Source organism: Podarcis gaigeae, assembly GCF_964106915.1.
Source record: "Podarcis gaigeae genome assembly, chromosome: 2".
Taxonomy (NCBI): domain Eukaryota; kingdom Metazoa; phylum Chordata; class Lepidosauria; order Squamata; family Lacertidae; genus Podarcis; species Podarcis gaigeae.
Window position 1 is genome coordinate 122,613,202 of NC_139679.1, and position 13,380 is coordinate 122,626,581.

At 41.9% G+C, this 13,380-nt stretch overlaps 3 protein-coding genes and 1 long non-coding RNA gene across 5 annotated transcripts in view; 1 reads left to right on the forward strand and 3 right to left on the reverse strand.

Annotated features, from left to right (window-relative positions):
• LOC310838244 lies at positions 1–5,406 on the forward strand. Its single transcript, XR_014560844.1, has 2 exons — positions 1–145; positions 5,356–5,406. It is a non-coding gene; the product is annotated as an uncharacterized lncRNA (long non-coding RNA).
• The window catches only part of LOC310837761 (uncharacterized protein), a 166,720-nt gene that overhangs the window by 141,462 nt on the left and 11,878 nt on the right, over positions 1–13,380 (reverse strand). The gene's annotated exons all lie outside the window — the stretch shown is intronic.
• The window catches only part of LOC310837370 (uncharacterized protein), a 39,449-nt gene that overhangs the window by 8,959 nt on the left and 17,110 nt on the right, over positions 1–13,380 (reverse strand). The gene's annotated exons all lie outside the window — the stretch shown is intronic.
• Positions 4,765–13,380, reverse strand: part of LOC310837619 (uncharacterized protein) — a 26,394-nt gene continuing 17,778 nt past the window's right edge. The window contains exon 2 of one of the 2 annotated variants that reach the window (XM_083724507.1): positions 4,765–6,941. In XM_083724507.1, coding sequence (XP_083580633.1) covers positions 5,569–6,941 — 1,373 coding nt within the window. In that variant the 3' untranslated portion in view covers positions 4,765–5,568. Of the gene's footprint in view, positions 6,945–13,380 lie in introns of both variants that reach the window. The other variant, XM_083724506.1, reaches the window with a different exon arrangement.

Consider the following 13,380-nt stretch of genomic DNA (forward strand, 5'->3'; position numbering starts at 1 on the left):
AGCATTAAACGTATTTTTACTCCTTGCGTAAAATACAGATGCAGGAAGAGTCGGAAAGCCAGGAGGTAATTGTAATCTCTGTATTTACATGGATTTAAGTGAAAGAAGCTCTCCACACCACTGATTTCACCAGGCAGCTAGCCCAGTGAGCAGTTGACAGCCCCCCGTGACAGCAGGTGTATGATTTCTCCCATGTGAATTCTTGTATGAATTCCATGAAGTTTCACAACAGCGGAGCTCCAATTATTATTATTAATATATATATATATATATATATTTTCCATGCTTATTACATAACTGGATAAAAATATTACAAAAAGGCAATACCGATAAAGAGTGCAAATTGAGAAGGGGGAAGGAAAAGAAAACTTACACTATCTATTCAGAACCCCCTACCGCCCAGTTAGAATCCTGAAATTCCCACTAGTGTTCGGTAGGGACCAGGTCGACAATCCCTGATCGACTCCAACCCCCTGCAATGCAGGAAAAACAACCAGGAAGTAATTGTAATCTCTGTATTTACGTGGATTTAAATGAAAGAAATGAAAGAAGCTCTCCACTCCACTGATTTCACAATAGCAGTGCTCAAATTATTATTATTATTTAAATTTTATTATATTTTCCATGCTTGTTACAGGATTGGAAAAAAAATACAAAAAGACAATACCGATAAAGAGTACAAATTAAGGGGGTGGAGGAAAAGATAACTTACACTATCTAAGATAAAGAATATGACATAAATTTGAGATAGCAATTTCATGTTACAATAAAAAAAAATCTCATTATCATTAAACCCATCCTCCCATTTTTTTTAATATAATTTTTATTGAGTTTTCAAATTTTAATACAAAGCATAAAGAAAAAAGCAAAGAAAAAAGAAAAAAAGAAAGAAAAAAGAAGGAAAAACGGAAAAAAGGAGAAGAAAAATACAAATTGATTCTTTCATAACCCTCTTTCACTGACTTCCCCCCCCCATACATCCCAATTTTCAAACCTAATTCAGCAAGTTCTTGTTTCATTCCTTAAACCTCTTCTTATTGTATTCAAACTTAATTCCCTTTATTAGGCCCAGCTTATTTATCCCATTCTCTTATATACTTAAATTCTTTTTCTAAGATCGATCGAGGTTCTTATACCATAAATTTCCCCTTTTTCATATTAAAATATAAATCAGAATTATAAAACCCAAAAGTCATAAAAAATAGTTTTGAAGATTCTATTTTTCCCCCTCCCTCCCTGCCCGGATAACTGTCCCTTCCTAGATAACTGCCCTCTTATAAGACTCCTAACCCGGATTTCTCACATCTGAGGCCTCTAACACCATTTGAGTCTCTCTCTGCCTGTTCTGTTGGTAGTCCTTCTTATTGATCTTCAAGTCTCAAGGAATATCTGATACAGTCTCTTCACCTTCTCTCCGATCAATCCTAATTGAAAAGACTTGCTGCCAGGGTTCTACCAGATGTTCTCTTAGGTCACACTCATCGAAGCCAGAAAAGAGGAGGAAGTCCCAGCTATATTTCTTCATTAGTTCAACTTTCCATCCATAGTGTCCAAGGACTTCCTCCTTTACTTTTCTCTTTTCATAATCCATAATCCAAAAAACTTCTCTGTCCCCTGGCTGCATAAAGTCCTGTTCCTGTACTTTTTGTCCTCCAGGCTCCTTGTCCTCCACCTTCAAAGATACTTTTTCCAGTTCAGCTGCAGAGTCTGTCAAGGTCAAATCCTCAGTTCCATCAGCAGAATTGCTTGTTTTTGAAATCAGAGCCATGAGCTGTTTGTCCATAGCTATCTCTTGCTCTTGTAAAATTCCCATGAGAAAAAGGGCTCTTTCTATTTCTGCTAATAATCTTCCTTCTGCAGCCATTGCAATGTCTCTGGTTTCCCCTAGGGGGATTACCGTTTTTTTTCTTTACCAACAATCTTTTACTTTGTTATTACGTGTTGTTACTTAATTTCCAACCACTTCTGGTTAAATGTAACACCTTTAAATCAGAGAGTTATAAAGATACAGTTCTTGTCTTGATTCCGCCGTTTGACAGCTCAGTTGACAGCTGTCAAACTTCCTTTCTTTCGGGCTAGGCTAATGCGGAACACTCCCGGGTCCTGGGTGGGGGGTTCCCAAAAACTTTCAAAATACACCTCTTCCCTCCAGCACAACTTAAAGAAAAGAAAAAAGAAAAAAGCTTGTTTTCACAAATTGATAGTATCTCTTATCAGTCCCAAAAGACAAAAAGATTTTTTAATCCGATCTTAGGCTTTCGCTCCTTGCTTCCGATCGTCTGCATGCAGGGGGGGGTGCGGACTTCCTTTTAACACAGCCCCCCCGTTCGCCAAATTAAAGGAGTTAATTTCTTTTAAAATCCAAATTTCGTTTACTCACGAGGGTATTTGTTTCAGTCCAAATGTCAGGAAAAAAGTTGACGCTCTCCGGCAATGGCTTGCGGCTTCACTCCACCGAGGTAGCGGTCTACTCTCAGCACCACGCCACTCCTCAGACCTTCTCCGCAGCCTTTAAAAAGGCTCTTCGACTGTCAAGGAGGGCGCTTAAGGTGCCCACCGAGTCACCAGGTCCACAGGTATCAGCACCTGTGGTTTCTGAGGGTCCCCGCGTCGCCAGCGCGGCAAGACCCGTCCTCAATGGAGCCGATTCCCTCCGGAGCTCGGAGGGAATCCACCATTAAACCGATCGCGTCAACCCGGAAGTCCTAAACCCATCCTCCCATTTATTCCTTAGTTCTTTCTACATAACTTTACTGCCATACCAAAATACTATTTTTTATATTATTTTTACACAGTTTAGTAATATTTATATAAGCAATTAATAAAGACTGCCGAGATCACTCAAAAGTAGCTATAGATTTTAACATGGTATAGTTTTGTTTAAGATATATTCTAAAGGCCTCCCATTTTGATACAAATTCAGCTCTCGGTTTATTTTTTTCCTGATAAGCTATCTAATTCAGCATATTCAATCAATTTTTGAATCCACTCCTGTCTGGAAGGAATTATGTCGCTTTTCCAGCTTGATGGCTATAAGGACTCTCGCTGCCACTGTTGCATACAAAAAAAACCTTTAATTTGTTTTGGAATATCTGAGTCAGTGATCCCCAACAGATGTGCCTCTGGCTTTTTTATTACAGTGGTACCTCAGGTTACAGACGCTTCAGGTTACAGACCCCGCTAACCCAGAAATAGTACCTTGGGTTAAGAACTTTGCCTCAGGATGAGAACAGAAATCACACGGAGGCAGTGGGAGGCCCCATTAGCTAAAGTGGTACCTCGGGTTAAGAACAATTTCAGGTTAAGAACGGACCTCCAGAACGAATTAAGTTCTTAACCCGAGGGACCACTGTAAAGGAAATTCTTAACATTTTTTTCTAATTCTGAATGGATTTCCTCCCAAAATTTCTTTATTTTGCTACATTGCCACCATATATGATACAGTGAGCCTGTTTGATCTCCACATCTCCAACAGTTACTTTTGGCTCCTTTTACAGATAGGTAGCCGTGTTGGTCTGCCATAGTCAAAACAAAAAAAAATTCCTTCCAGTAGCACCTTAAAGACCAACTAAGTCAGTTCCTGGTATGAGCTTTTTTGGCTCCTTTGTACATTTTGGCTAATTTCCATGGAGTTTAATACCACCGGTGCTGCATTTTTAAAAAGTTTTCCCTTATGGCATAGCACGTGGTAAATTTCCAATTATTCTTCCACAAATTTTCCCATTGGGACATTGTTATAACATACCCAAAGTCTTGATACAGATAGGTAGCCGTGTTGGTCTGCCATAGTCAAAACAAAATAAAAAAATTCCTTCCAGTAGCACCTTAAAGACCAACTAAGTTAGTTCTTGATATGAGCTTTCGTGTGCATGCACACTTCTTCAGATACACTGAAACAGAAGTCACCAGACCCTTCTATATAGTGAGAAGGTGGGGAGGGGTATTACTCAGAAGGGTGGTGGGATTGGGTGATTGTCAGATAGCTGTGATGAGCCTGTTGACGACTCTTAACGACTGCAATAGGTCTTACTGGAAAAAGCAAGGGGTGAGAAGGTGAAAAATGGCTTTGTCATGTATAATGAGATAAGAATCCAATGTCTTTGTTCAAAGTCTTGAGACCACTTTATCACGGCTGATGTAACTTCTTCCTCCTCGACTTCCCAGTGGAGGAGACAATAAGCTTTAGAGAGAGTTTTACTTTTTGAGTTTATTACATTGGATTCAAAACTTGAGATTTCCTTGGTGAACTCTTTTTTTCTACTTTAAATTTTTCGAATATTGGATAATATTGGAACCAATCTGTAATAATATCTCTTAATTCCTCAAAACTTTAAAGTTTCAGTTTGTTATCTTCTTTTAAAATTATTTTATAAGTAGGCCAATTTCACAACGTATTTTTTTCCTTCACCACTGTGGCCTCTGCTTGGAGAGGCCCATCACGGGATTTTAGGCTCCAACCGATCTTTGTATTTCTCCCAAACTTTAAGAAGTGATCTCCTTATAATATGATTTGAGAAATCTCTGTGTATTTTTGCCTTTCCATAAATTCAATAAGCGTGCCAAGCCCAAAGGTTATTATGTCCCTCCAAATCCAATAAACCTATATCTTCCAAATTAGCGGTGCTCTAATTAAACTGCTTTCCTCATTACAAGAATCTAAATACTTCCCCCCTCTTGATTCGCTTATGCAAAATGAGTTGTGAAATCTGACCAAATCTTTTCCCACATTCTAAGTACATGAGCAGCACATGATACTCAGGCCTATCCCTGCTTTTCCACACAACATGCTGCCCTAGATAAGAGTGTGACCATATTAGGCCATCCTTTGGTCTGTTTTCAGAGATGAGATGAGCAAGAGTGGTGGAGACTGCCACTCCAATAGGCTTCAGAGAGGGGGAAGAGGAAGGGAGCATGGACCTAGATTTGTGGTGGGTTTAGATGGGACACACCCCAGAAGAAGGAAGGAGCTGGGAAATAGTGGAACAACAGGAGCAAGATAGCAGGTGCTCCAGCCCTGAACAGAGACAGGAGTCTGTTGTGTTAGAAATATCACAGCAGCCAAGTGACACAATGTCTCTAGTATACTGGAGTCCCCTCCTTCCCCTACAACCAGGCGTGCCCTTCGTGTCACAGAGCAGAGAGCCAAACAGAGAGATTCCATTAGCGGCCCCCCGTAGACAACAGGAAGGGACTCAAGGCCAGGAAGTAACTGCTGGGGGCAGGAACACTCACTCTAGGCAACAGCTCAGGTTTTTGAGGACGTACATTCCATGTTTCTGTGTGTTTTTGTTGATTTAAATGAAAGAAGCGAAAGAAGCTCTCAGCATCACTGATTTCACCAGGCAAGCCAGCCAGCCCTGTAGTTGACTGCACCTTCATGACAGCAGGTGTACGATTTCTCCCATGTGAAATCTTGTATGAATTCCATTAAGTTTAGCAACAGCGGTGCTCTAATTAAAATGCTTTCCACATTACAAGCACCTAAATATTTTTCCTCTTGATTCGCTTATGCAAAATGAGTTGTGAAATCTGACCAAATCTTTTCCCACATTCCTAGCATAATATGGTTTATCCCATGTGAGTTCTTTTATGAGAAGTAAGCGTAGATCCATGTGCAAATCTCTTTCCACACTCCAAACATTTATATGGTTTCTCCCCTGTGTGAATTCTTTGGTGCAATGTAAGGCTTGTGCTGTGAATGAAGTTCTTTCCACACTCAAAACAGGTATATGGTTTCTCCCCTGTGTGAATTCTTTGATGATATTTAAGGCTTGAGCTTTGAGTGAAGCTCTTTCCACACTCAAAACATGCATACGGTTTTTCACCTCTGTGAATTTTTTGATGTATATGAAGACTTGTACCCTGGCTGAAGCTCTTTCCACACTCAAAGCACTTATAGGGCTTCTCTCCTGTATGGATTTTGCGATGGCAAACAAGGTATGTGCAGTTACTAAAGCTCTTTCCACATGTCTCACATTTATATGGCTTTTCCCCTGTATGGATTCGCTCATGCACAGTAAGGTGTGAACTCTGAGTAAAGCTCTTCCCACACTCAAAGCATTTATACGGCTTCTCACCAGTGTGAGTTCTCTTATGAGAACTAAGGTGTGAACTCTGGCTGAAGCTCTTTCCACATTCCAAGCATTTATATGGTTTCTCCCCTGTGTGGGTTCTCTTATGTGAAGTAAGGCTACATTCATGGGCAAAGCTCCTTCCGCACTCCGTACATTTATAAGATTTCTCTGCTGTGTGAATTCTTTGGTGTGATATAAGACTTGAGCCGTGAGTGAAGCTCATTCCGCACTCCAAACATTTATACGGCTTCTGCCCTGTGTGGATTTTTTGATGCGATGCAAGGCCTGAGCTGTGACGGAAGGTCTTTCCACAGTCCAAACACGTATACGGTTTCTCCCCTGTGTGAAGTTTTTGATGTTCTGTAAGGTTTCTCCTGCAACTGAAGCTCTTTCCACACTCAGAGCACCTATGTGGTTTCTCCCTGCTGTGGACTTTGTAATGTCTTTTAAGGTTTGAGTGGTGCTTGAAACTCTTTCCACATTCTAGGCATTTGTATGATTCTTGTCCTGCATGAATTCTTTCATGTGATTTTAGGCCAGAGCTGTCACTGAAGTTCTTTCCACACACCAAGCATTTACACGGTTTCTCCTCTGTGTGGATTCTGCAGTGTGAATTGAACCTAGATTTACTTTGGAATGTTTTGCCACACGAAGTGCTATCATTTGTTCTCTTCCCCTTCTGATGTTTTTTCTGGACTGGGATTCGATGGCCGTTATCAGTCTGCATAAGACCATAATTCCTCCCAATCTCTTCTTGGTTTTTCTCTTGTGGTCTTGTTTCTTGTTGATCTTGAAAGGTCTTTCCTTTGACTTCATTCTTGGATCTTTCTGATGAGACCCAAGAACGATGACTGTCGTGTTCATCACCTGCTAAGGGAAGATGACAATTAAAAATGTAATCCAAATCACAATCCTAGTGAGACTTTCTGTAACATCTGATGGTGATTTTATTATTTATACCCCATCCATATGTTTGGGTTTCCCCAGCCATGCTGGGCAGCTTAAGTGCATATATAAAACATGGTAAAACATCAAACATTAAAAACTGCCCAATACAGGCTGCCTTCAGATGTCTTCTAAAAGTTACGTAGTCAACTGAAGGGAGGGCGTTCCACAGGGAGGGCACCACCACTAAGAAGAAAAAGCTGATGGAAACATTCCCTCAGGTCTACAGGGCCAAGGCCATTTAGGGCTTTAAAGGTCAGCACCAACACTTTGAATTGTGCTCAGAAATGTACTGGGAGCCACAGGGCCAGCACTTCTGGTTTGGCTCACCATGGTGGAGGCTGAAAATAACGTTGCAGCTCTTTTGCATGAGATGGGAGTAATCATCCTTCCAACCCCCTCAGGGTCAGGGGGGGGCAGCTTCACCTGCAGATCGCCCAACACCAGCCCCCAATCCGGAAAGGAATGAGGGGGCTGTAGGAATCTGCGTTCGACCGAGCTGCTAAAGCTAATCTTCCGGCCGGGTCCTTCGGAATCGCCCTCCGATGATAATTAACAACCTGAGCCTTTGATGAGACTCAGGCACATTCCCATTGAGCAGAGAATCCAAACAGCACGCGGAAGTGATGAGATTTATGGCTAAATGCTATGTTTTATTTCTTACTACCCCGACAGCAAAGTACATCCTCTCTATGAAAGCAGAGAGCAACTGAACAACAAAGGAACAAAGGAACAGGAAACCACTAACGTCACATCCGTCTCCCGTGAGACTTCCAACAGCCTGTAAGGTCTCTGGAATGTAAACAGAGTCCTGTGACTCCAAGCAGCTGCACAGTGGCAAAACAGAAACTAACAGGGGCTGGGGGCGCTGGGTGGATGGCAATTTTTTGCCAACTCTCCACAGTCGTTGCCATGAGCAAACGAATTACTGTTTTTGCAGGTGAGAAATTGGATTTAATTAACGGGCATACTCAGAGTGAGGAGGGATAAGTTACTCTGCTAGTTGATTCAGTCACTGAGGAGCTAAAAGGAATTGAGTTGAAGAGGGATTATCATCACGACGGAGCTGGTACGTTGGACCAAAAACAGGGGGTGAGCCTTCTTTGTTTCTCTTGATATATTCTGTATTTGCTATTTTACCTGGCAAAATCCCCCCCCCCCCCCCGGGAAGGACTGACTCTGCTGATGGACTATGTAAGCAACTGAGATTGGAGTGTACTATAATATTTGAGACTTATTTTGACTTAAATGTGCGGAGAAGACTTATGAAAAAGATGATATTATTTTTAATGGACTTTCACAAATGGACTGGGGATTCAGGGCTTTCTGGCCAAAGTGCGGGATTCTCTATTTGGATGTATGCCCGGAATAGTTGGCAGAGAGCCAGAATTCCTCCATTTTAAGACATGTCATCGTGGATATTTTGAATGAAGAAATGAAAGTAAAGACATGGAGAAGAAATCATCCACACAGGAACATATTTCTAGATACAGGTAGGTAGGCATGTTGGTCTGCCATAGTCAAAACAAAACAAAACAAATTCTTCTAGTAGCACCTTAGAGACCAACTAGGTTTGTTATTGGTATGAGCTTCTGTGTATCTGAAGAAGTATGCATGCACACAAAATCTCATAACAATAACAAATTTAGTTGGTCTCTAAGGTGCTTCTAGAAGAATGTTTTTGTTTTGTTTTGACAGGAACATAGTGTTTGATTTAACTCACTTGCCGGATGAACTCAGAGGCTGCGCCTCCATGGACAGCTGTAAGCCCAAAATGTTTCCCAGGCTGTGCACCTGCTCCTTCAAGGACACACATACCCGGTTCAGGACCAGGGAGTCACCACAACCATTTATACCCCATCCATATGTTTGGGTTTCCCCAACCATCCTGGGCAGCTTACAGCATATATAAAACATGGTAAAACATTAAACATTGAAAACTGCCCAATACAGGGCTGCCTTCAGGTGTCTTCTAAAAGTTACGTAGTCAACCGAAGGGAGGACACCACCACTGAGAAGAAAAAGCTGATAGAAACATTCCTTCAGGTCTACAGGGCTGCCACCATTTAGGGCTTTAAAGGTCAGCACCAACACTTTGAATTGTGCTTGGAAATGTACTGGGAGCAACAGGGCCAGCACTTCCGGTTGGATTCACCCTGGCGGAGGCTGGAAATAACATCGCAGCTCTTTTGCATGAGATGGGGGTAATCTGTTAGGATATTTCAGTTCCACCTTAAAAGGGAGCAGGCTTTTGTGTGTCACAGAGTCTGCGTATTTCCTGTTTCTCAGAATGTTTCTGTTTAGATAGAGCTGTTGTCTGTCTCTCTCTCCCTCTGCGCCAGAACACCGAAGCAGACGGTCATGTTTTCTTTGTTCTGACCAACGCTGAATAAACTTGTAAATATACTGCTCTCCTGGGCGCAACTTTTGCTGTGCATTATCTGCTGATAAAGCGTGCATCAGTTCTGGAATGTGGAAGGTATTTTCCTGAACTCATGTCGCTAATTGCTGATACTGAGAAGACGGGAGATCGATGGACGTCCGGAGTCGGCCTGGAGGCAGTGATGGCCGATGTCTCCCTGGCAGTATCCCAACAACAGGTTTCGGGCCCAGATTCACGGCACTTAACGGAGAGTAAGACTGCGACAGACTGCTGAGGTATGTGCAAAAGCAAAAGCACATGAGGCTTTTCTGAAAGCCGCAGCAAAGAGTCTTTGATGTCCGGCAGGGCTAAGTTGGTCTGGGAGCTGAGCCAAGAAGGCTTTGTTATTAATGGGAGCCAAGATAAGGAGTCTTTGAGGTAAGGACTTCCGGAGGCGGCACGAACGGCAATGGCTGCCCTTTCCTAACTGCGGAGAGGGAGCTCCGTTGAGAAGGGTCGTCCGCTACAGAGAAGCGGAGACCCACATTGGAAAGCCACAGGCAGCAGAAGCCTGTGGTCTTGGGACCCGGCGGGCGCCAGGCGCGACCCCCGAAACGTCAAAGGAACCCCGTAAGGGGCTCCGGAGCGAGGAGGGGGTAGCGGCGCTGAGGGTCGTTGCGCAATCAATGGAGTGAAGCTGTGCTGCTGCTGCCGATGAGCGCTGACCTTTCTTCCTGAAATTCTTGATTCGGAAAAGCAACAATCCGTGAGTAATTAAGGACTTTATTAAATTTTGGGACCTAAAAATACCGAATTTGGCCGAAAGCGGAGTGACGAAAAACAGGAAGTCCGTCTTCCGCTGCCACTGAACTTCAAAGCAAAGAGCAGGAGGAGTGGAGACAAAGAGAGAATCTTTAACCTACTGAGCATCAATTGAACTTTTCTGTAAGTTGAATAAGAACTTTAAGTGTTGGATTTTATGCTTCTTATTTGAACTTTGATACCTTTCTTCTATTGGAACTACAATTTAAGCAAGAAACCCAGGTGCTGGAGCTGCCTGAGTAACTGAGCTGTCAGTTTGCAGATCTGGCTACTTTGAACTTAAATTTTGAAACAATCTGAGGGAGCTTGGACTTGTTACTTTGAAGCATCATTTGGAATACCAGTAAGCACTATCTGAAACACTGTGGCTGTCAATATTAACTCTGCTTAAAACCTATTTATTGAAGGTCTTTGAACATTAAAATCTACTGTAATTACTTCCCTAAAGACATTTTAAGCTCCCCCTAGAGGATTTGGGATTTATAGCAGTGACTTTATTCTACTTTCTTTTTCCCGGCCTCCTGTCTAACTGTTACCATCTGGGCCGTTGCGTTCCCATGGGAACAACTCAGCTTGACCTTGACTTCCAGATAGCTCTGGAATGAGTGGCGCTAGAAAGAAGGGACCAAAAACCAGACAAACAACCTTAGCAACTCTAACTACAGCCTCGCATACACGCAGATCATCTGTTCCCACTTTGCCTTCAGAGGAAGGAGCTGCTTCTCTGCCAAGGGCAGGAGAGGGAGAACCAGAGGAACTACAATTGGAAGATATGGCCTCAGGAGCAACTGCTTCTATCTTAGAAAAAAATTATGAAAAATTGGAATCTTTGGATAAAAAAGTGGAATCTCTGGACAAGAAAGCTGATGAACAAACAGCTAAAATTCAGGAAAACACAGAATGTTTAAATAAACTAACTGGACAAGTATCCAAGAATGCACATGCAATTGGGCAGTTGACGGAGGCCACAACAGAAAATCGGAAATTGGCTGAGGATACTAGCCAGAGATTGGGAAATTTAGAACAAGAGGTAAGACCACTTGGCAAACAAGTAGGGGAACATCAGACTTAATTATCTATGTTGGAACTGCGGAACCGGGAGAGTAATTTAAGGATAAGGTCGGTACCAGAGGCTGAAGAAGGCAACCTAGCTGAGTTCTTGACTAAAGAATTTTCCAAGTTTTGGGGCCTAGAGGAAAAGGACTTTAAGATTGTTTCAGCATTTAGGCTTGGAAGATTAATAAAGAAAGAGAAGCCCAGAGACTGTTTGATTATACTGAGATCAAAGGAGGAAAGGGACAAGATTTTGGGCCTACACTACGGAAAGTCACTGGATATTTTGGACAAAAGAATTGAAATTTACAGAGACATTCCTAAACAACTGTTGGACCTTAGATCTGACTATTTGGAATTGGTCAGACTGTTGAGAAGCAACTCAATTATCTTTAGGTGGGAATTTCCTCAAGGATTGTCTTTTACTTTCAGAGGGAAGAAGGTTAAAATTAGAACATTGGAAGATAGAGATAAATTCTTGGCTGCATTTGGAGAGGACCTTCAAAAAGGAGTTGAACTACCCTCAGGGCCTGGAGCACCGGCGGTACCGGCACCTTTGGAACCTGAAGATCCAGCGAATAAGATACCACCCTTGGAAGAATAACCAGAATACTCCAGGATGTCTCTGCAACTTTTGAGTTGGAACATAAATGGCTGTAACATTCCGGAAAAAAGAAAGAAGATATTTCATATATTAAAAAAAGAACAATTGGACATTATTTGCTTGCAAGAAACACATGTGACGAGGCTCCACAGAAAATTTTTAATAAACAAAAGACTCGGTCAGGAATTTATATCTTCGGACAGAGTAAAGAAGAGAGGCGTGGTGATATATGCAAAAGAGAGCCTGTCACCTAAATTTCTATTTAAAGATGAACACGGAAGAATTGTGGCAATTGAGATACAACATCAAGGAGAGAAACTTTTGATATTAGGAATTTATGCACCAAATGAGGGGAAATCGGAATTTTATAGGAAGTTGCATGAGACTATGCTGGACTACTTGGACTACAACAACATCATTATGATGGGAGATATGAACGGAGTCGTATCAACCAACATGGACAAGTCGCAAAGTCAAAGTATATCAAAAGACGGCAGACTACCAAAGACTTTTTTCGAAATGACAGACAATATGGACTTGATTGATATCTGGAGGACAAAGAACCCCTTGGGAAAAGAAGGAACATTTTTCTCTGAGGCCCAACTGACTTGGACAAGAATCGACCAAATATGGATATCTAGAGGCCTGGCTCCCAAGGCCAGGAAGGTGGAAATCTGCCCAAAGACCTGCTCCGACCATAATGCGGTGAAGATGGATATGACACTATTACCAACCGGCTCCTTTAGATGGAAGATGAATGACAACTTGTTTAGAGATCAGGAGGTTATTAAGAAGGCCCAAAAAGCTTTAAAGGATTATTTCGAGATCAACATGAACACTACGGTGGAAAAAAGAATCGTCTGGGACGCAAGCAAGGCTGTGATGAGGGGGTTCTTGATACAACAGAATACTGTAAAGAAAAGGACACAAAATGAGAGGAGAGATAAAATTTTGGAGAAAATTAAGGAGCTAGAGAAAAAGTTAAGATCCAATCCGAAGTCACAGCCGATTCTGAGAGAAATTAAACTTCACCAAGCACAATATTCCAAACTAATAAATCAGGAAATAGAATGGAAGATTAAATTAATGAAGCAAAAAACTTTTGAATCGGCGAACAAATGTGGGAAACTGCTAGCTTGGCAGTTGAAGAGGAGACAAAAATTAAATACAGTTACAAATTTAGAGATTGAAGGAAGAAGCATCCAGAACCCTGCTGACATTAGAAAGTGTTTCCAGAGATACTTCAAAAAACTTTATACCCAAGGGCCGCAAGATGAGACTGAGATTGAACAATTTCTGGAAAAAAATGGATTATCAAAATTGTCACAGGAAAATAGATCAATCCTGAATTGTAAAATAACACGACAAGAGATTGAACAAGCCATTCAGAACATGAAATTGGGCAAATCCCCAGGGCCAGATGGGCTGACCTCCAAGTACTACAAGATACTAAAAGACTATTTGATACAACCACTGATGGAGGTCAGCAATGAAATTATGGGGGGGAAGAGGGCGCCAGA